General features: G+C 38.8%; 1 protein-coding gene across 10 annotated transcripts in view; it reads right to left on the reverse strand.

Annotated features, from left to right (window-relative positions):
- The window catches only part of LOC143287281 (uncharacterized), a 224,924-nt gene that overhangs the window by 41,471 nt on the left and 160,018 nt on the right, over positions 1-23,435 (reverse strand). For 4 of the 10 annotated variants that reach the window (XM_076595285.1, XM_076595233.1, XM_076595227.1 and 1 more), the window contains 20 exons: positions 23,081-23,101; positions 22,405-22,446; positions 21,308-21,874; positions 21,147-21,173; positions 19,524-19,544; positions 18,848-18,889; positions 17,748-18,314; positions 15,003-15,029; positions 12,687-12,725; positions 11,719-11,882; positions 10,391-10,577; positions 9,605-9,820; positions 8,312-8,341; positions 7,066-7,131; positions 5,704-5,730; positions 4,761-4,826; positions 3,399-3,425; positions 2,477-2,542; positions 1,115-1,141; positions 178-249 (listed from right to left, as the gene is read on the reverse strand). In XM_076595285.1, the coding sequence (XP_076451400.1) occupies positions 178-249; positions 1,115-1,141; positions 2,477-2,542; positions 3,399-3,425; positions 4,761-4,826; positions 5,704-5,730; positions 7,066-7,131; positions 8,312-8,341; positions 9,605-9,820; positions 10,391-10,577; positions 11,719-11,882; positions 12,687-12,725; positions 15,003-15,029; positions 17,748-18,314; positions 18,848-18,889; positions 19,524-19,544; positions 21,147-21,173; positions 21,308-21,874; positions 22,405-22,446; positions 23,081-23,101 (2,301 nt within the window). The remainder of the gene's footprint in view (positions 1-177; positions 250-1,114; positions 1,142-2,476; positions 2,543-3,398; positions 3,426-4,760; positions 4,827-5,703; positions 5,731-7,065; positions 7,132-8,311; positions 8,342-9,604; positions 9,821-10,390; positions 10,578-11,718; positions 11,883-12,686; positions 12,726-15,002; positions 15,030-17,747; positions 18,315-18,847; positions 18,890-19,523; positions 19,545-21,146; positions 21,174-21,307; positions 21,875-22,404; positions 22,447-23,080; positions 23,102-23,435) is intronic. The other 6 variants (XM_076595269.1, XM_076595246.1, XM_076595240.1 and 3 more) reach the window with 6 other exon arrangements.

The following is a 23,435-nucleotide window of genomic DNA, read 5'->3' on the forward strand; positions in this document are numbered from 1 at the left end:
AAATACATTCATTTGTGTCTTAGAGTTCTTACCGCCTTTGAAAATATGCATGCAAACTGATGTGCAGACATTTACATGAAGAGTACAAGATACCGACAAACATGAAAATGACAAAATAAATGGCAAACTTGATCGCAACCAGACTCAGAAGTGTATATTTTTTCATGGATTGCCTACTTCTTGTGGTTGGTTTGGGCGTTGTGGTTGTAGTAGTAGTAGTAGTAGTAGTAGTAGTCGTGGCTGGTGGTGCTGAAACATTGATAGTCTCCAAGAATTTTTTTCTAGAACTGTACAGCTCATTATATTGCTTTGATGTGGGATCTACACTAAGTGAAATAAAACAGTGGGAAGAAGTGGGATCCAACGAGACTGGTCAGAGGGGGAGAGAGAGAGAGAGAGAGAGAGAGAGAGAGAGAGAGAGAGAGAGAGAGAGAGAGAGATCATGTTATCATTTGGACTATATTCATACATGTGAGTTGAAAATAAGAAATACATTAGATATTACAACAAAAGACAATTCGTCAATGAAACAGAATGAAGAAAAAACCCTGTTAAAAAAGATACATTCTTTAACATCAGGATAAACAACAATTGGTCACAGCAATGAAAGGGTTGTCTCTGGCAAAATTATGAAAGAAAATCCACTCTAATATACTCGAGTATGTGTGTGTGTGTGACTGAAGCCTGACTTAATGACACAGGAAACGAATGATAAGCGTCAAAAAGCAGCTGTCATTACATTCTATCCTGGTTGGCAGCCTGTTATACAAATGACAGTGTTTGTAAAGTGCTTAGAGTTTGGTCTCTGATCGAAGATAGGTGCTATATAATGATGATGATGATAATAATAATAATGATGATGATGATAATGATAATAATAACGATAATGATAATAACAATTCCAATATAAAGGGGAATTATCTCAGTTCATGTATGCAGGTCGTATTTCTTTCGGTTGTAGGTATATCTACAGGAGTAAAAAAACTGAGAATCACACACTGTCATGGTTTCATTGCAAAATTGTCAGTCACTGATTAAATGACGTCTGTAGTGAATTTGAAATAACATGTGATAAGAGGTGGATTATCTCAGTTTATGTGCGCAGGTCGCATACCATGGGGTGTGACTGGTGGTTTGTATACTGCAAGAGCAAAACAAACAAAATGCATTTTTATGGCTTCATTGCAAAATTGCCTGCTGCTGCTTCAGTAAATTTCAAACAAACATGTGATATAAAAGTGGATTATGTTAGTTTATTTGCGCAGGTCGCATACCATCAGGTGTGACTAGTGGTTTGTATCCTGCAGGAGAAGAACTTAGAATTACACATTGTTATGGTTTCATGGCAAATTTGTCAGCTGCTGGTTAAACGATGCCTTTAGCCAATTTCAAATATACATGTGATATAAAAGTGAATTATCTTAGTTCTTATACACAGGTCGCATACCTTCAGGTGTGACTGGTGGTTTGCATCTTACAAGGGGTGTGTGTGTGGGGGGGACTCAAAGTAATATATCTTTATGACGTCCCCCGCTCCCGCTTTTTTTCAACTCGCTAAATCACAGCTTTCAAACAATGCGTAATGTGGAAAAAAATCAGTGAGTCTGCTATTCTTGTACCTGCACTGGTTTTCAGGAGAAAAGCAAGAAAAACGTTGTCCTAATAAGCCTGCCATTACTATTCATTTAAAAAAAAATAGAGGTGAATGGCCAGTCCAGAAGTCTAACATCCATAGTCGCAAGAAATGATAATCCAAAGGAGAAAATATTACAAAATATTTTGCAAACGGACATTCAAAATACAAGCGAATATATCATGTTCCATTTACCAGGCTCATAGATAAAAGAAATATAAAAGAGAGATACTCTGTATCTGAATATGTGAACAGCAAGCAATCAACAAATATTCACAAGCAATTTGAAGAATATGTGAACAAGAAATCTGCTAAGAAGTGTCATAACCAAAGCACTGTAAAGAAAGTATTCACCAAAAGAATTGTACATACTAACAAGAGCATTATACATGATGAGTTATGTTTGTCATCATTCTCCCGGCATGCACTTTGACCAATGTTTGTAGAAAGGACACAGAAATGCAGTATGCTCAAGTCAAAAGAAGAGTGCACTGCAGAAAGAGAAAGAATGCTGGTGCTCTTTATTGATATCCTGAAGAAAACAAAATTCCTGAAGTAGCATGGTTGAAATATTTAAGCACACAATGGCTCGATAACATCTGAAGAAATTGTGGGCAACCAATACAAATAATGCACATTGTCATGGAAATGTGACGTTACTTTTGATAAATACATTCATTTGTGTCTTAGAGTTCTTACCGCCTTTGAAAATATGCATGCAAACTGATGTGCAGACATTTACATGAAGAGTACAAGATACCGACATACATGAAAATGAGAAAAAAATGGCAAACGTGATCGCAACCAGACTCAGAAGTATATATTTTTTCATGGATTGCCTACTTCTTGTGGTTGGTTTGGGCGTTGTGGTTGTAGTAGTAGTAGTAGTAGTAGTCGTGGCTGGTGGTGCTGAAACATTGATAGTCTCCAAGAATTTTTTTCTGGAACTGTACAGCTCATTATATTGTTTTGATGTGGGATCTACACTAAGTGAAATAAAACAGTGGGAAGAAGTGGGATCCAACGAGACTGGTCAGAGGGAGAGAAAGAGAGAGAGAGAGAGAGAGAGAGAGAGAGAGAGAGAGAGAGAGAGATATCATGTTATCATTTGGACTATATTCATACATGTGAGTTGAAAATAAGAAATACATTAGATATTACAACAAAAGACAATTCGTCAATGAAACAGAATGAAGAAAAAACCCTGTTAAAAAAGATACATTCTTTAACATCAGGATAAACAACAATTGGTCACAGCAATGAAAGGGTTGTCTCTGGCAAAATTATGAAAGAAAATCCACTCTAATATACTCGAGTATGTGTGTGTGTGTGACTGAAGCCTGACTTAATGACACAGGAAACGAATGATAAGCGTCAAAAAGCAGCTGTCATTACATTCTATCCTGGTTGGCAGCCTGTTATACAAATGACAGTGTTTGTAAAGTGCTTAGAGTTTGGTCTCTGATCGAAGATAGGTGCTATATAATGATGATGATGATAATAATAATAATGATGATGATGATAATGATAATAATAATGATAATAACAATTCCAATATAAAGGGGAATTATCTCAGTTCATGTATGCAGGTCGTATTTCTTTCGGTTGTAGGTATATCTACAGGAGAAAAAAAAACTGAGAATCACACACTGTCATGGTTTCATTGCAAAATTGTCAGTCACTGATTAAATGACGTCTGTAGTGAATTTGAAATAACATGTGATAAGAGGTGGATTATCTCAGTTTATGTGCGCAGGTCGCATACCATGGGGTGTGACTGGTGGTTTGTATACTGCAAGAGCAAAACAAACAAAATGCATTTTTATGGCTTCATTGCAAAATTGCCTGCTGCTGCTTCAGTAAATTTCAAACAAACATGTGATATAAAAGTGGATTATGTTAGTTTATTTGCGCAGGTCGCATACCATCGGGTGTGACTAGTGGTTTGTATCCTGCAGGAGAAGAACTTAGAATTACACATTGTTATGGTTTCATGGCAAATTTGTCAGCTGCTGGTTAAACGATGCCTTTAGCCAATTTCAAATATACATGTGATATAAAAGTGAATTATCTTAGTTCTTATACACAGGTCGCATACCTTCAGGTGTGACTGGTGGTTTGCATCTTACAAGGGGTGTGTGTGTGGGGGGGACTCAAAGTAATATATCTTTATGACGTCCCCCGCTCCCGCTTTTTTTCAACTCGCTAAATCACAGCTTTCAAACAATGCGTAATGTGGAAAAAAATCAGTGAGTCTGCTATTCTTGTACCTGCACTGGTTTTCAGGAGAAAAGCAAGAAAAACGTTGTCCTAATAAGCCTGCCATTACTATTCATTTAAAAAAAAATAGAGGTGAATGGCCAGTCCAGAAGTCTAACATCCATAGTCGCAAGAAATGATAATCCAAAGGAGAAAATATTACAAAATATTTTGCAAACGGACATTCAAAATACAAGCGAATATATCATGTTCCATTTACCAGGCTCATAGATAAAAGAAATATAAAAGAGAGATACTCTGTATCTGAATATGTGAACAGCAAGCAATCAACAAGTATTCACAAGCAATTTGAAGAATATGTGAACAAGAAATCTGCTAAGAAGTGTCATAACCAAAGCACTGTAAAGAAAGTATTCACCAAAAGAATTGTACATACTAACAAGAGCATTATACATGATGAGTTATGTTTGTCATCATTCTCCCGGCATGCACTTTGACCAATGTTTGTAGAAAGGACACAGAAATGCAGTATGCTCAAGTCAAAAGAAGAGTGCACTGCAGAAAGAGAAAGAATGCTGGTGCTCTTTATTGATATCCTGAAGAAAACAAAATTCCTGAAGTAGCATGGTTGAAATATTTAAGCACACAATGGCTCGATAACATCTGAAGAAATTGTGGGCAACCAATACAAATAATGCACATTGTCATGGAAATGTGACGTTACTTTTGATAAATACATTCATTTGTGTCTTAGAGTTCTTACCGCCTTTGAAAATATGCATGCAAACTGATGTGCAGACATTTACATGAAGAGTACAAGATACCGACAAACATGAAAATGAGAAAAAAATGGCAAACGTGATCGCAACCAGACTCAGAAGTATATATTTTTTCATGGATTGCCTACTTCTTGTGGTTGGTTTGGGCGTTGTGGTTGTAGTAGTAGTAGTAGTAGTAGTCGTGGCTGGTGGTGCTGAAACATTGATAGTCTCCAAGAATTTTTTTCTGGAACTGTACAGCTCATTATATTGTTTTGATGTGGGATCTACACTAAGTGAAATAAAACAGTGGGAAGAAGTGGGATCCAACGAGACTGGTCAGAGGGAGAGAAAGAGAGAGAGAGAGAGAGAGAGAGAGAGAGAGAGAGAGAGAGAGAGAGAGAGAGAGAGAGAGAGATCATGTTATCATTTGGACTATATTCATACATGTGAGTTGAAAATAAGAAATACATTAGATATTACAACAAAAGACAATTCGTCAATGAAACAGAATGAAGAAAAAACCCTGTTAAAAAAGATACATTCTTTAACATCAGGATAAACAACAATTGGTCACAGCAATGAAAGGGTTGTCTCTGGCAAAATTATGAAAGAAAATCCACTCTAATATACTCGAGTATGTGTGTGTGTGTGACTGAAGCCTGACTTAATGACACAGGAAACGAATGATAAGCGTCAAAAAGCAGCTGTCATTACATTCTATCCTGGTTGGCAGCCTGTTATACAAATGACAGTGTTTGTAAAGTGCTTAGAGTTTGGTCTCTGATCGAAGATAGGTGCTATATAATGATGATGATGATAATAATAATAATGATGATGATGATAATGATAATAATAACGATAATGATAATAACAATTCCAATATAAAGGGGAATTATCTCAGTTCATGTATGCAGGTCGTATTTCTTTCGGTTGTAGGTATATCTACAGGAGAAAAAAAACTGAGAATCACACACTGTCATGGTTTCATTGCAAAATTGTCAGTCACTGATTAAATGACGTCTGTAGTGAATTTGAAATAACATGTGATAAGAGGTGGATTATCTCAGTTTATGTGCGCAGGTCGCATACCATGGGGTGTGACTGGTGGTTTGTATACTGCAAGAGCAAAACAAACAAAATGCATTTTTATGGCTTCATTGCAAAATTGCCTGCTGCTGCTTCAGTAAATTTCAAACAAACATGTGATATAAAAGTGGATTATGTTAGTTTATTTGCGCAGGTCGCATACCATCGGGTGTGACTAGTGGTTTGTATCCTGCAGGAGAAGAACTTAGAATTACACATTGTTATGGTTTCATGGCAAATTTGTCAGCTGCTGGTTAAACGATGCCTTTAGCCAATTTCAAATATACATGTGATATAAAAGTGAATTATCTTAGTTCTTATACACAGGTCGCATACCTTCAGGTGTGACTGGTGGTTTGCATCTTACAAGGGGTGTGTGTGTGGGGGGGACTCAAAGTAATATATCTTTATGACGTCCCCCGCTCCCGCTTTTTTTCAACTCGCTAAATCACAGCTTTCAAACAATGCGTAATGTGGAAAAAAATCAGTGAGTCTGCTATTCTTGTACCTGCACTGGTTTTCAGGAGAAAAGCAAGAAAAACGTTGTCCTAATAAGCCTGCCATTACTATTCATTTAAAAAAAAATAGAGGTGAATGGCCAGTCCAGAAGTCTAACATCCATAGTCGCAAGAAATGATAATCCAAAGGAGAAAATATTACAAAATATTTTGCAAACGGACATTCAAAATACAAGCGAATATATCATGTTCCATTTACCAGGCTCATAGATAAAAGAAATATAAAAGAGAGATACTCTGTATCTGAATATGTGAACAGCAAGCAATCAACAAATATTCACAAGCAATTTGAAGAATATGTGAACAAGAAATCTGCTAAGAAGTGTCATAACCAAAGCACTGTAAAGAAAGTATTCACCAAAAGAATTGTACATACTAACAAGAGCATTATACATGATGAGTTATGTTTGTCATCATTCTCCCGGCATGCACTTTGACCAATGTTTGTAGAAAGGACACAGAAATGCAGTATGCTCAAGTCAAAAGAAGAGTGCACTGCAGAAAGAGAAAGAATGCTGGTGCTCTTTATTGATATCCTGAAGAAAACAAAATTCCTGAAGTAGCATGGTTGAAATATTTAAGCACACAATGGCTCGATAACATCTGAAGAAATTGTGGGCAACCAATACAAATAATGCACATTGTCATGGAAATGTGACGTTACTTTTGATAAATACATTCATTTGTGTCTTAGAGTTCTTACCGCCTTTGAAAATATGCATGCAAACTGATGTGCAGACATTTACATGAAGAGTACAAGATACCGACAAACATGAAAATGAGAAAAAAATGGCAAACGTGATCGCAACCAGACTCAGAAGTATATATTTTTTCATGGATTGCCTACTTCTTGTGGTTGGTTTGGGCGTTGTGGTTGTAGTAGTAGTAGTAGTAGTAGTCGTGGCTGGTGGTGCTGAAACATTGATAGTCTCCAAGAATTTTTTTCTGGAACTGTACAGCTCATTATATTGCTTTGATGTGGGATCTACACTAAGTGAAATAAAACAGTGGGAAGAAGCGGGATCCAACGAGACTGGTCAGAGAGAGAGAGAGAGAGAGAGAGAGAGAGAGAGCGAGAGCGAGAGAGCGAGTTCTCAGGAACTCCAGATTTTCAGTGTAAGATCACTGACCGTATACAAATAGGGTGCACGTGGTGCACATATGTCTTAACTGAAAAAAAAATCATGAAGAACGCAACAACCGCAAAATATATAACGGTGAGCTCAGTGACAATAAATAAACTGTAACAAAAAGCCCAAGACTAACGTTTTTAGCTTGGGGCTGCCCTTAAGCTAAAAAAATAGACATGGCAACATGTTTGGTCATATCGCAGCTTTCATTTTACAACAGAAATGGTGACAATGGGAAAGACAAGACAGAGAGACAGAGACAGAGAGAAAAAGAGATGCAGAGAAAGAGAGAGACAGGGTTCTTTTGAAAGATTTACTAATGTCTGGCTCATCTACCTCTGTTTGTCCATCCACCGATCAGATCATCCATCCATCTCATCAAATCAGTACAAGTCGAACCGATTTTAACTTCAACTGCACATGGCATATCCCTGTCCCATCCGTCTCTTTGTTTGTCTGTCCTTTTATGATTGTCACGTACAACATTATCCGTCCTCTTGATAAAAATGATTACAATGAGAATATTCCCTTCAGCATTCATTTATTGGAATAGTTAATGATGCCGTTTTCCATTCAATTATAAAACACGGTTGTTCTTGACACAAACATAACAATTTGAATCTGAAAAAATAGATTCAGCACATATTATTAAAAATGTGTGCATATGTGCGTGCGTGTGTGTAGATCTGCATGTGAATGTCAGTATTTGTGGATTTGCACGTTATGCACGTGCGTGTGTGTAAGTGTATAAGCCTCTATTTGTAAATTATAATGCTCATGATTATCTTTATGCCAACATGTGTGCAACGGTAAGTTGATGTACACTAACAAGCGAGTGAGAATATTTGTGAAAGCTTATCAATTTTAAAAATGTTCATTATCCTTCTTTTCATTCAGTTTTGTCCCGATGTTCCCACCTTGTACTATTATCGAAATACATAATTGTATCTTCGGGATACTTACCTTGTGTCGTAGGAGGCATTGTGAACATATCTGAAACCAGAAGAAAGATCGGTTTGTACGTGGTGGGAAAGAAAGACACCCATGAATTAATAATCATGGAAGTAACGAGATAAAAAACAACAAGTCAGCACCACAGATAATAAAAGATATGGACATGCTGCACTTACCAGATGATTTGTCAGGAGCATCTTTGATACCACAGCTTTTCGTTCAATCTCTCTCTCTCTGTGTCTCCGTCTCTCTCCCCCTCTCTCTGTCTTTCTCACATTAATTACGCATCTGTATTCTGGAATTGTGCTGCAGGTGTTCATCTTAAGAAGCTAAACTCCCTTCACAAGAGAGCAGCCAAAACAATTTTACCAGATCCTTCATTGTCAACTTTTGAAATACAAGCCAGATTAAACACCTTTCCCTTACAAAAGCAGTTAGTATTCAACAAAGCGTTACTTATGTACAACGTGCACGATAGCTTGGCACCACAACATCTACATTTGCTTACCCGAGCCTCATGCCGACACGGCTCGAACAAGTACATTTTACCACGCACCAGTATTGATATGTTCAAAACAAGTTTTGCATTTTCATGTGCATCCCTATGGAACTCACTCCCTGTACATATACAAACGACCAGTTCTCTACCTACGTTCAAGTCAGATCTCCATAAATATCTTCAATCCTTCCAACCATAAATGACTCAGATATAGAAGCGACCGTTGGCAGTAACAATGAGGGTATTTATACTTACTGGATCCGTTGTTTTTGTTTCTCCTTGTTTTTGTTTTGCTCTTGTTCTTATTCTGTCCTAATTTCTTTACATTCACTTTGTTTAGTTTGCTTGTTTGCATTTCTTTTATTTTCTTCTAAATTGTGTGCATGCATGAATATATTCATTTCATTCCATCATGGTGGTGACAATAGCTGTCAATCTGTGTGTGTGTGTGTGTGTGTGTGTGTGTGTGTTTTCTTTATCATATTCCGTCTGCAGGACTTCTTTCTGTTTTGTTTTTCCTTCTCGCTTTTTCCCCTTTCAATTAAATATATATGTGTTACTGTATTTGATATAGATTAGCAAGGACAGGTTGGAAGAATGGACCATGCCTAAAATCTTAATCCTTGAATAAAAAAAATTTGAGTTCTCAGTTCTCTCTCTCTCTCACTGACACACACATACGTGCACATCTATCTTCATGTAAAGATGCAAACTATCTTCATGTTATCTTGCGTCTAATTTGTGCTCCCCCCGCTAGCCCCATGTGTCGATAGGCCTACTGGGTGCAGACCCACACTACACACCTGGACAGAGGGAGCCAAAGATCCTCTGGTTGAGGAAGCTCAGTTCATCGAAGCCAGTAACAGCAAAGCTGTTGTCAGCGGCAGGAGGTGTAGCGATTCCGTCCAGCTCCCGAGTGTCCGTCAGCCCGATACCGATGGCGTAGATGTGGATGCCTTCGTCATGGGCAAGCTGCGCCTCTGGAATAGTTCTTCTGCTGTTGATATTGGACACACCGTCTGCAACACCAAGACAGAAATCAGTCCGAGAAGTTTCGCTGCCGAGGAATCCGTGATCTGCACAAGACTGGAACTGTGGCACGTGCAGTTTCATTTGGTAATGTTCACGTGTAGCAGTGAGGTTTGCAAAATAAAGGAACAAAAAATTCAATCTAATGGTCAGCCCAAAGGACAGCAAAAACATTTTTCTTTTGCTGTACAGAAACGATGCAAAATAACTAATTTATCATTTGTGTGTGGTATTTAATTCTTATGGCTATAACATGGGCAGCTTTGGGAGGTCAGTGGATTAGGTTTCCCTCCTGCTTAACTGAGACCACCACTAAATGGTAAGTGGTGTATCTAGATCACTGTGTGGTATGGTTCACTGAAACTGAAATAATATCAGGCATAACAAATGGTTCTGTTCTTTTAGGGAATTCAAATGTCCCCCATTTGCTGGTTTTGAAGGGTTCACCACAACTGCCTTTTCCAGCCCCATTTCCCCTACCCCCGAGACAGAGACAGACATACACTCAAAAACAAAGACAAAACAACAGGGCATACGGTCCACGAACCCATGTGACTCACCAGTGATGACAATGCACACATTGGGCACATCGGGACGATCCCCGTTGACCGGGGTGAACATTTCAGTCCGCATCGTCTTCAGACCGCCAGCCGTGTTTGTGCTACCGAACTTGTAGGGAATATTGTCCACAGCCTCCACCAAGTCCTCTGTGTTGGTGTACTCATTGAGGTGGAATTGAAGATGCACCTGCAAAGACACGACAGGAGGATACGGAACTGAAGTCAATGATACTTCAAAAACTGGTTGATTGACTTAAACCAATGACTGAGAATATCACTATATCAAGCTCTTTGGCTGAAATAGGGATAACGGTGGGGTCAATGTTTTTGAGTGATTCGGTGGCCGTTCATATTCATGATAGTCTGTTGACTGTTTGTCGGCTCGATGACTGTCAGGTTCACACCAAGACTTAAGTACTCTTAAACACACGCACGCACACACGCTCAGAAAGAGAGAGAGAAAAGAAGTTATGTTTTCCACTTCCACACGAATCTTGAGTGTATGTATGTATAAGTATGTACTCAATCTTTTTAAGCTCTTGTTCTATTTTTTTCAGATGGCTTAATGTAAAAACAACAATAACAACAAAAATAACAACTGCTGCTTATTCAACCATCATAGTGAAATAAAATTTTGATTTTGACTTTGACTTTGACACACACACACACAGAGCTCCACAGGACAGATAGAAAGAATGAGGCATAAAGAGAGAGAGAGAGAGAGAGAGAGAGAGAGAGAGAGAGAGAGAGAGCATGTACGTGTGTATGTGTGTGTTTATTATAAACACACAGTTTTAGACCACAACGAATAGAGATTGAAGATGGAAAGGAAAAACAAAACAAAAACAGATACACTGAACTGCGATAAAATGCTTAAACTTGCATGGGAAGAAAGCCTGCTCCATTCACTCTCTCTCTCTCTGTCAAACGCTTAGTTTATTGTCAAACAACAATGAAACTGCTAACTAGATATATTGCAGAGGCAATGTACATTAGAAAAGAGATCTCTGAGCAAAGCACTAATTAATCCCGAGATGATTCCATTACTTTCTCTGTGTGTGTGTGTGTGTGTGTGTGTGTGTGTGTGTGTGTGTGTGCGCGCGCGCGCGCGCGCGCGTGTATGTGTGTTGGGCATGCACGAGTATGAGTGTGAGTGCCAGTGTGTGGGATGCCTAAAAGTATCAATGAATGAAATCATTACCCCACAACAGGGCTTAATTGTTGAATGGACAATAAGATATGTCAGTATCAGTGTCAGTGTCTCTCTCTTTCTCTCACACACAAGTGCGCGCGCTCTGAACATCCATAACGACAAGAGACTCACTTACAGCAGTACTGTAAAGTGTCATTCCAACGCGAACGTTGCCAGAGTCAATGTCTGTGATGGCCAGGAACTCCTTGAGGAAGTCTTTGACCTTCTGGAAGTTTTCAGCTGTCACACTCGTGGACGAGTCGATGACAAAGACCAGGTCCGTACGAGCAAGAGCGCAGTCTAGGATAAAATAGAAAGGATTGATGATGGCATACTGACAATTCGAACAGAACCACATTTGTCTATCATCTTTCGCCTCAGTTTGATTTACTTAGTACACACACACACACGCGCACACACACACACACACACAAATATATATATATCTTTGTATTTGTATTTCTTCTTATCACAACAGATTTCTCTGTGTGGAATTCGGGCTGCTCTCCCCAGAGGGAGCGCGTCGCGACACAACAGCGCCGACCACTTTTTTGTATTTTTTCCTGCGTGCAATTTTATTTGTTTTTCCTATGCATACATATATAAACATACGTGTATATATACTGTATATATAAATAAATAAATAAATCTGTTGACTGTTTGTCGGCTTGATGACTGTCAGGTCCACCAAGACTTAAGTATTAAGTATTAAGCATTAGAGAACACACACACACACACACACACACATACACACACACGAGCGCGCGCGCGCAGAGTGTGTGAGCGACCAAGACAGAACAAAACAAAAAGGAGAACATATAGACTGAGAGAGGGTGAGGGACGCAGAGAGATAAACATCGAGACAGATAAAAGTCAGATTGACAGAAAAGGAAGGAAATGACATTATAACCCAGCCACGTGTGTGTGTGTGTGTGTGTGTGTGTGTGTGTGTGTGTGTGTGTGTACATTAGAGAACACAATCACTGGACAGCGATAACGAAAACTGTGATCATTAAATGTGAGCAATACACCAAGTAAATATACACCTAAAACTGTGATCAACACAGGTAAATACATAAAACAAAACATGACGAATGCGCTAACCTTCAGTGGCAGGAGGAAGGGTGATGATGGGAGCTCCGCCTGCAGATAGTTGGAAACAAAACGTATTTCATATTTAGGATATTACTTCTTTACTACTGTGACAGTGTTATAAGCATTAAAGGAATCATATATGGGGCCAAAACATTACATTTCATTCTTCCTGTACCCACTCACACAAAATTGAAAACATAAACCAAGAATTAATTGCCAAAAATTCCTATATCACTTTAGAACGACGCTTGGGAACCACGAAGGTTATTAAGTATATTTTTCCTTTTGTTCTAAACTGGTGGGCTGTACTTCCAAGTCGTCATTAAAAATAAAATTGATAAACCCCACAAGAAAATCTAAAGAAAAAGAGGGGAAAACACTTTGTGCCCCAGTTCGTGAAAGAAGGGACTGTTTTAGTGCATTTTAACGTCTCAATTCAACAGTGAAGTTAATATAGGTCAGATGAATCTTGCAACAAGCAGAAAAAGCAAGTTAGACTAAAGAGAGAGGTGAAGAAAAGCAAGAGCTGAGCTGGATCAATTCTTATGACAAAAGTATTTGTGAACATAAATTCAAAATTACTTACATACTTCACTACGGCCAAACAACATGACAAGTGTAAAACAAGCAAACCCTCCCACCAAATCATTCCACATCCACAGCAAATAACAAGTTTGTGAAACAGGTGCAACGCTGTTATTAGGTTTTTAGAGAATAAAACCACAAAAAGGTTCTTTAAGCACACAGTTAACATGCAAACGAACGACCCTACATATGTACCAAGTACATAAACACTCACACACATTTTAACTAAAAAGCAAATGATAAATTCAGACATACAGACGCTATACATAACATGAAAATCGTTAACAACATACGCTTGTACATACGATACTCTCATTAAAAGCAAAACAAGCCGCCTGCCATCGTGCAACTGTCAACAGAAAAAAACAACATAGTATGTTATTCAAAATCACAAACTGGAGTGGTGTTAGCATCCTAAAAACATTAGATTCTAAAGTCAAATCTGCATGTTAGAGACATAATCAGCCAAGTGGAATCACTGGAACGTTTTGTTAATGAAAGAAAACAACACAACAGTTAATGTAATCTAGGAATGAGACGTTAAAAGTGACAAAAGCCAAAAAGACCATGTTCGTGTATGTTGTATCTGACTGTTCAGATATAATGTTCTTAGTAAAGTGCCGATGTCGTTTCTGTTTGTGTATGAATGTAGCAGTTAAAATACCAACATATTTCAGTCTAGATTTTTAATTTTTTTTTTATTGCGTTGCAAACTTTACAGTTCATTAAGTATATATTGGCGATATTACACCCATGTGAAGTACAGTGTAACATTGTCGTTTACTAAGCTCATTTTGTTTAACAGACCATGACTCAAAGGTGCAGAATCCGGCACTGTCTCCCTGTCATGTAGAAAATGACTGTCCGTACTGGATAAAATATCAGTCCTTGGTCAAGAAACGAACACATTGGATAAGTGACGTGGGTATCCCGTCACTTGTGCATTGGCGCCGACAGAAAGGTTTTGCAAGGGTCGTCATTTCATAATAGAGGGAGCCACGTCACCTAGCTGCCATTTTCGGTTTTTTAATTTCATTTTCTATTTTTATCTTTTAACAATCTTGGATTAGATCTTGATAGTTCATATACGGAGCAGTATGTTTTTTGTTTTGGAAACCAAACACATGCACCGGACACTGCACCAGTGAGACACAGTAAAGTATGAGTCGTTAACGATTTAAACTACACATCATGAAGCACCTTAGAAATAATCTAGAACTTTCGTGATATCTGGTGGTGAGTATCCCGAGATAAATGGATATGTACATAAATACATTAATTTACGAATTACACACACACACACATCTTCATATATATCTGTATCTCTATATATGCAAATTTATATCACTAAGTACATTACAAAGCGTAACATCACACATTAGGCTACATATATCATAACGATGTTTTCCAGTTCACATACCTGTAAAATGCTACTGATATACACACAAAAATATGCTGGCTTCTTGGTACCATTTATAAAAGATGCCAAATTACATTACTTACAGAGAGAATAAGGAAAATATAGGCTATTATTCCTACAGATGGTAACTCACCCTCCCCATGAGATAATGAAAAGTATTGTTGTTATGTATCTGACAATCACAATAAATATCAAGAAAAAAAGCACATCGTTAAAAAAACTAACTGCATCAGCAAAAGAGGCCAATAAGAATGGCACAAGATGAATACCACTTTACAATACGTCTAATTCACTGATGAAAATAGCTCGAACTGTGATACCTTCTGTAGTTTTTGGTGGTTTGTACCCTGTGGAAATAAGCCATATTATGATGAATGCGTGCGCGTGACTCAGTCAGTCAGTCAGTCATTCTGTCCTTTGGTCAGTCTGTTTGAATATACACGTGCATAAATGCGGGTGTCAACGCGACACATGTGTATGATAAATGATGAAAGTATTCTGCAAAAAGATAGTATTTTTATAAGCTCTTACGTTACACTCTAGGCGAAAAATATAATATTAGAAAAACAGATGCATATAGTAGACTTTTCTATAACAAAAAGCTAAATCTTCTTCTTCGTGTTAGTTCGTGCGCTGCAACCTCCACGTTCACTCGTATGTACACGAGTGGGCTTTTACGGGTATGACCGTTTTTACCCCGCCAAGTAGGCAGCCATACTAAATCATTTATTAGTGTATCTATTCTATAAGAATAAGGCAATATAATATCTTCTGTTACTGTGGTGCTATGTAGGTTATCCTTGAAAATTTCTCTCTCCATCTCTATCTTTACACACACACACACATATATATATATATATGTGTGTGTGTGTGTGTGTGTGTGTGTGTGTGTGTGTTGTGATTCTTTTATCCATAAAGAAATCCTAAACCTTTGAAAAATGCCTAAAACATATATTTGTTTCTGAAACAAACAGTAAGATTCCTGCAAGGAAAGAAGTATGCCTGAACCCTAAAGCTTCACACACCTGGACAACTTGGAAAAGACTTTGTCCCTCAGTCCCCGTAGTTCGCTGAACTATAATTAAAACGTTATCAAAAATAGTGACATCAATGTTTAAAACAAGTATTAATGTATAACTATTCGGGAAAAAAGTAACAGTTCAAATCTAAATAGATACGCTGACAGGTAATTCCAAATGCCACCGATGATGAGAAACTCTATGGAGACCTGGACAGTACAAGGTCTTCAGAGAAGAAGCCCCCCTCAGTCAAGTGTTTCGGCCCTTAACTGCTTATACTCTAAGGGGGCCGGGCAACACCCAGGTCATGACTCCTGGATGCCCTTGTATTGCCGCTTTTCCCTCCTGGTCCTCAGCAGGTTCGAACCCGCGCCTCCAGGGTGGTCGCCACTTCAGGACCGAGTCACCTTTTCTGGCAGATGTTTAATCACTGAGCCATCGTAGGCCTAATTTGAGTAGGGAATTTTAATCCCATGAAGTTAACTTTCATTCCTCCTTGACCAGATCCCACTAGAACTCTTTTCTGCTGCTTCTGCCATTGCCTTGAGAGCCCGTGTCCTCTCTCTGCCAGAAATCGACAGCTGTCTCATTAGGCTGTAGGCAAATGCGCTCATAAGCCCTCTCGCACCAATCTCTATAATGCTGGACATACTCAGAGAAAGATTTCGGAGCCTCCGTAAATATAACAAGCATTCTCGTTAAGTCTACACAGGACATTGCTCCTAAATTGACACACTGAATTCTCATCTTCTTCGACTGCTTTCGTCTAGCGGTGGGTTTAACTAGATGTATTTGTATGTTTTCATTGAAACAAAATATTATTTAAACAGGTTTTGACAAGTTCTACGCAATCCTAAGAAGAAAGGTTTATCATTAAATGAAATTAATATATCAGTTTTAAGGTCTGTAAAGAAAACAACAGCAAAACATCCTCACTATTATTGCCTAACAGACTCCCTGTACTGTCCCTAAACAGAGAAAACGGAGAAGCACAAACAGGTAATATTAGCAGAGAACCAGAAAGACTAAGAAGAATGGACAAAAAATAGATGACTAAACAGTAATAAAAATTAGTCAATGAGTTACAGCTTTAAGCAAATAAAAACTGTTAAATACATTCCCTAGCAAATGGGATAATGAGCAACAGGCATAAAAACCAATCTATCAGATTTGATAAATCCTGTCTAAAAACTCTTGAAGAGACAAAAAACATTATTCTCATAACAAAGCTGAAGCTCCTGTATATACTGATTATGTCTTGTATGCATGCGAGTCCTGAATCCCACAGCAAATATTCAGAGAAGAATCCAAGCAATGGAGATGAGATTCTTCAGGCCTGGTATCTTCTTCAGTGGCCACACACCAAATAAAGAATTCAGGAAAACCATCAGACAGCACGTTAGTCGGCATGAAGACCTTCTGACCACAGTAAAATGAAGGAAAATGAGATGGTATGGCCACGTGACAAGATCCGACGGCTCTTCAAGACCATCATCCAGGGAACAGACAGCGAAAAAAAGTGAACAGACAACATGACTAAGTTGACAGTGAGGAGATTTGCCGAAACTTGGGCCCTGTTCTATGACTGCCAGAAATGGATAATGTTGGTGAAGTGTTCAGCAGTGCAGCGCCCCCACGACCGAAGCAAGTTTCGTGACCAGTGAGTCTATAAACACTTCGTAGAGAACGGATAAATCAATTCTACTGTGGTGAACCATATTGTTTTTGTTTCAAGTCATACTAATGCACTGCAAACAATAATAATATCCAACTGTTATCGTTTGATTATAAAATTGTAAACTGTTGTCTAAATAATACTTTAAAAAAGTTTTTACATACATATTTTTTTTAAAGGTGACTTGAACTATATTTGTTCATGTAAACTATATAAGTCGCATACCTTCAGGTGTGACTGGTGGTTTGTATCCTGCAGGAAAAAAACAACTTAGATATTACAAGACGCATTCCTTAAAAATGTTTAACCATATGTGACAAGAAAGGGCATTTATGATCGACGTGTCTGCTTTTTCTGATATATACATATACCTGGGCAAAAAGAAGAAAAGACTTTGTCCCTCAGTCCCCGGAGTTCACTGAACTCCTGAACAGCAAAGCGATTCTCCTCCAATGGCTTATTGGCGATGCCATCCAACTCTGTGGTGTCTGTCAGGCCGATACCAATGGCATAGATGTGGATTTTTTGTGTCCGTGCTTTATTCGCTTCTGGGATGGTCTGTCGCGAGTTGATGTTGGACACACCATCAGTGATGACGACCACAATATTAGGAACGCCAGGTCGGTCACCATTGGCTGCTGTGTACAGCTCTGTCCTCATGGTTTTGAGAGCGTCAGCTGTGTTGGTACTGCCATAACGGTATGGGATATCATCAATGGCGTTATAAACGTCTGCCTTCGTTTGGTAAGCGTTGAGATGAAACATTACGTGATCCTCTGTGCTGTAGATGATGACACCAACTCGCACGTTACCGCTATCAATATCAGCGATTTCAAGGAAGTCTTTGACAAAGTCCTTCATCAGTTCAAAGTTGGGTCCCGTTACACTGGTGGAGGAATCCAGGATAAAGACGAGATCGACTTCAGAACCAGCACATCCTGTGGTGAGATCGGAAATGTTGAATTTAAAGTTATGACACTGATGCATTGTAAACAATACAAACACAATGTGTGGAAACATGAGGTCGTAACACATTTAACTGATACAGGAACGTCCTCCCTTGAAAACACTCACATTTGTAAGAAGTATGATTCAGTGTTTAGAAAGAAATACAGTTTAATACATTAATGTGCAGAAAATGTAACTTTCAAATTTGAACAGATACAGCGACTCAGGTAATTTTAAATGACATTAAAGTACATTGCATGAAATCGTGCCCAAGAACTGTTCGTATTCATAGAAAGATATCCGCACCTGCGTATAGTTTTAAACTATCCCCGTGAAATTCGTACACATGGCTCTGCTCCTGAACTGACAGCTGCTAACACAATCTCATCTTCTATGACTGCTATCTTCAAGTGATGGGTTTAACCAGATATATTTTATGCTATTACTTGCCCATCGTAATATCTCCAGTATTTAAAGAAAGAAAGAACAAAAAAGAAAAGATAGAAAGCAGTAATGGACTTACCGTCTTCTTCAGGAGGCAATGTAATAGGTGGCAGTGGGGGTTCTGAAAAAAACAAACACAGAAAAATCTGATGACAACAGCTGAAACACTTGTAGCACATAAAGACATGGACTCACACCCTAGCATCCTTCCCCGCATAAAAACACAAAACGAACACACTTATACGCCATAGATTCGGTCTGTTTTCTTCTGAAAGATAGCAATTTTGTGTGTGTGTGTTTTTATGCCGTGAATGCCCAACAAATGCCCACACAAATATAATATATACAAAAAAGTTGTTCCAGTTCTCTTTGAAAGATGGAACAAACGTGATCTTTCTAGGAATAGACCTGGTACAAAAAAGTGTAGAGTTTATGATTACCAAAACGTGGAGTTCCGTCACAAAAAGGCAGGTAATGTAGCTAAATAGTTTGGCTTTTGTTACACAAAGTTTATGACAATAAATAGGCCTATTATACTTAAAAGCGGGAAAATCTTTTTTTTATGTGGAATAAACGGCGAAAACAGAATGATACTGAATAATAATAATAAGAAGAAGAATGGTATTTATCTAGCGCTGAATCTTGTGCAGAGACAAATCAAAGCGCTTTCGCACCAGTCATTCACACGCATGCATACTAATGGATGAAACACGAACAATAGACTGCAAAGAAAAGCGCTGAACATATGAAGATACCTGGTGTGGCCGGTTGGTAGCCTGCAGAATGAATAGTCAAACATATGTTATTTTTCATTTCAAAGCCCTACAATAATCAGAGCATTGGAATGTTTGCGAACTACAGAGGAAATTGGATGAATCGTTTCTTTGTTTGTTTTTTTGTAAATGGGAGAGAGACAGAGAGAGAGAGAGAGAGAGAGAGAGAGAGAGAGAGAGAGAGAGAGAGAGAGAGTATCTATCATCAATCTATGTGTGTGTGTGTGTGTGTGTGTGTGTGTGTGTGTGCGTGCGCGCGCGCGCGTGCCCAGGGCATGAAAATGTTTCAAGTCGCTGAGGAGCCTGAACGAAACTAAATAAATCTATTCACTGTGTTATACGTGTAAACCTGACATACTTTAGATCAATGAACTTCCTACTTTCCCATATATTTCATTCAAGTATGCCAATGTATGTGTGAGTGTGTGTGCGCGCGCGCGCGCGTGTGTGTGCAGAGAGAGAGAGAGAGAGAGAGAGAGAGAGAGAGAGATGACGATGATGACATGGGTACTTATATTGCGCCTGTCCGCGGATGGGGACCAAGCTCTAAGCGCTTTACAAACATGGAGTCATTTGCGTAACAGGCTGCCTACCTGGGTAGAGCCGACTGACGGCTGCCATTGGGCGTTAATTGTTTCGTTTCCTGTGTCATTCAATCAGGTTTCATACATGCTCACATACACACTCAGACAAACATGTAACATTTTATATGTATGACTGTTTCGTTTATTTACCTAGCCATGTAGGCAGCCATACTCCTTTTCGGGGGTGTGCATGCTGGGTATGTTCTTGTTTCCATAACCCACAAACGCTGACATGGATTACAGGATCTTTAACGTGCGTATTTGATCTTCTGCGTGCGTATACACACAAAAGGGGTTCAGGCACAAGCAGGTCTGCACATATGTTGACCTGTGAGATCGGCAAAATCTCCACCCTTTACTCAGCAGGCGCCGTTACCGAGATTCGAACCGAGACCCTCAAATTCAAAGTCCAATGCTTTAACCACTCGGCTATTGCGCCCGTCGAAGGTTTCGGGATACGAGGAATAACGTAACAACAATGTAAAATAACATCGTCCACGACACTTTCCTCCACAGGACACACACACACACACACACAGAGAGAGAGAGAGAGAGAGAGAGAGAGAGAGAGAGAGAGAGAGAGAGAGAGAGAGAGAGAGATTAACAGATAGAAAGAGACACACATAGAGACTGAACAGAACAGATAAAACTGGGATGACTACACGTGTCAAAGATTTGCCGCAGTAAGAATTTTTTCGATGTTAAATTACGTTCATAGGAAAAGAAAAAAATAAACGAACAAACCTAACATTTGCATATAGGCATTAAGAACTCAAATGCCAAATCTAATTAACCCTGTTTACAAACACTTGAGTGAACGGTTTCAACAAATCACACTATGGTCAACATTTCTTGTTTTTTTCGAGTCGTATAAAATCAGTGCCTATAATAATATCCCACGGTTATGGATTCATCATATAAATGTACGTTGTTGGCTAAATAATGCCTTTTGTTAATTTCACCTTACGTGTGATTTGAAAGTAAATTATCTCAGTTAATGTGAACTACATAAGTCTCATACCATCAGGTGTGACTGGTGGTTTGTATCCTGCAGAAAACAACAACAACTGAAATTACAAAAAAAGTGTTCTTTGGTTATCTCTTTTGCAACAATAAACGTTCAACCATAAGAACAGAGGAACACACATAATCAACGTGGCTTGTTCTGGTGTATACATATACCTGGACAAAACGAAGCAAAGACTTTGTCTCTCAGTCCCCGTAGTTCACTGAACTCCTGAACAGCAAAGCGATTCTCCTCCAATGGCTTATTGGCGATGCCATCCAACTCTGTGGTGTCTGTCAGGCCGATACCAATGGCATAGATGTGGATTTTTTGTGTCCGTGCTTTATTCGCTTCTGGGATGGTCTGTCGCGAGTTGATGTTGGACACACCATCAGTGATGACGACCACAATATTAGGAACGCCAGGTCGGTCACCATTGGCTGCTGTGTACAGCTCTGTCCTCATGGTTTTGAGAGCGTCAGCTGTGTTGGTACTGCCATGACGGTATGGGATATCATCAATGGCGTTATAAACGTCTGCCTTCGTTTGGTAAGCGTTGAGATGAAACATAACGTGATCCTCTGTGCTGTAGATGATGACACCAACTCGCACGTTACCGCTATCGATATCAGCGATATAAAGGAAATCTTTGACAAAGTCCTTCATCAGTTCAAAGTTGGGTCCCGTTACACTGGTGGAGGAATCCAGGATAAAGACGAGATCGACTTCAGAACCAGCACATCCTGTGGTGAGATCGGAAATGTTGAATTTAAAGTTATGACACTGATGCATTGTAAATACAAACACAATGTGTAGAAACATGAGGTCGTAACACATTTAACTGATACAGGAACATCCTCCCTTGAAAACACTCACATTTGTAAGAAGTATGATTCAGTGTTTAGAAAGAAATACAGTTTAATACATTAATGTGTAGAAAATGTAACTTTCAAATTTGAACAGATACAGCGACTCAGGTAATTTTAAATGACATTAAGGTACACTGCATGAAATCGTGCCCAAGAACTGTTCGTACTCGGAGAAAGATATCCGCACCTGCGTATAGTTTTAAACTATCCCCGTGAAATTCGTACACATGGCACTGCTCCTGAACTGACAGCTGCTAACACAATGTCATCTTCTTTGACTGCTTTCTTCAAGTGATGGGTTTAACCAGATATATTTTATGCTATTACTTGCCCATCGTAATATCTCCAGTATTTAAAGAAAGAAAGAACAAAAAAGAAAAGATAGAAAGCAGTAATGGACTTACCGTCTTCTTCAGGAGGCAATGTAATAGGTGGCAGTGGGGGTTCTGAAAAAAACAAACACAGAAAAATCTGATGACAACAGCTGAAACACTTGTAGCACATAAAGACATGGACTCACACCCTAGCATCCTTCCCCGCATAAAAACACAAAACGAACACACTTATACGCCATAGATTCGGTCTGTTTTCTTCTGAAAGATAGCAATTTTGTGTGTGTGTGTTTTTATGCCGTGAATGCCCAACAAATGCCCACACAAATATAATACATACAAAAAAGTTGTTCCAGTTCTCTTTGAAAGATGGAACAAACGTGATCTTTCTAGGAATAGACCTGGTACAAAAAAGTGTAGAGTTTATGATTACCAAAACGTGGAGTTCCGTCACAAAAAGGCAGGTAATGTAGCTAAATAGTTTGGCTTTTGTTACACAAAGTTTATGACAATAAATAGGCCTATTATACTTAAAAGCGGGAAAATCTTTTTTTTATGTGGAATAAACGGCGAAAACAGAATGATACTGAATAATAATAATAAGAAGAAGAATGGTATTTATCTAGCGCTGAATCTTGTGCAGAGACAAATCAAAGCGCTTTCGCACCAGTCATTCACACGCATGCATACTAATGGATGAAACACGAACAATAGACTGCAAAGAAAAGCGCTGAACATATGAAGATACCTGGTGTGGCCGGTTGGTAGCCTGCAGAATGAATAGTCAAACATATGTTATTTTTCATTTCAAAGCCCTACAATAATCAGAGCATTGGAATGTTTGCGAACTACAGAGGAAATTGGATGAATCGTTTCTTTGTTTGTTTTTTTGTAAATGGGAGAGAGACAGAGAGAGAGAGAGAGAGAGAGAGAGAGAGAGAGTATCTATCATCAATCTATGTGTGTGTGTGTGTGTGTGTGTGTGTGTGTGCGTGCGCGCGCGCGCGTGCCCAGGGCATGAAAATGTTTCAAGTCGCTGAGGAGCCTGAACGAAACTAAATAAATCTATTCACTGTGTTATACGTGTAAACCTAACATACTTT

Source organism: Babylonia areolata, chromosome 1 (genome assembly GCF_041734735.1).
Source record: "Babylonia areolata isolate BAREFJ2019XMU chromosome 1, ASM4173473v1, whole genome shotgun sequence".
Lineage (NCBI taxonomy): Eukaryota > Metazoa > Mollusca > Gastropoda > Neogastropoda > Buccinidae > Babylonia > Babylonia areolata.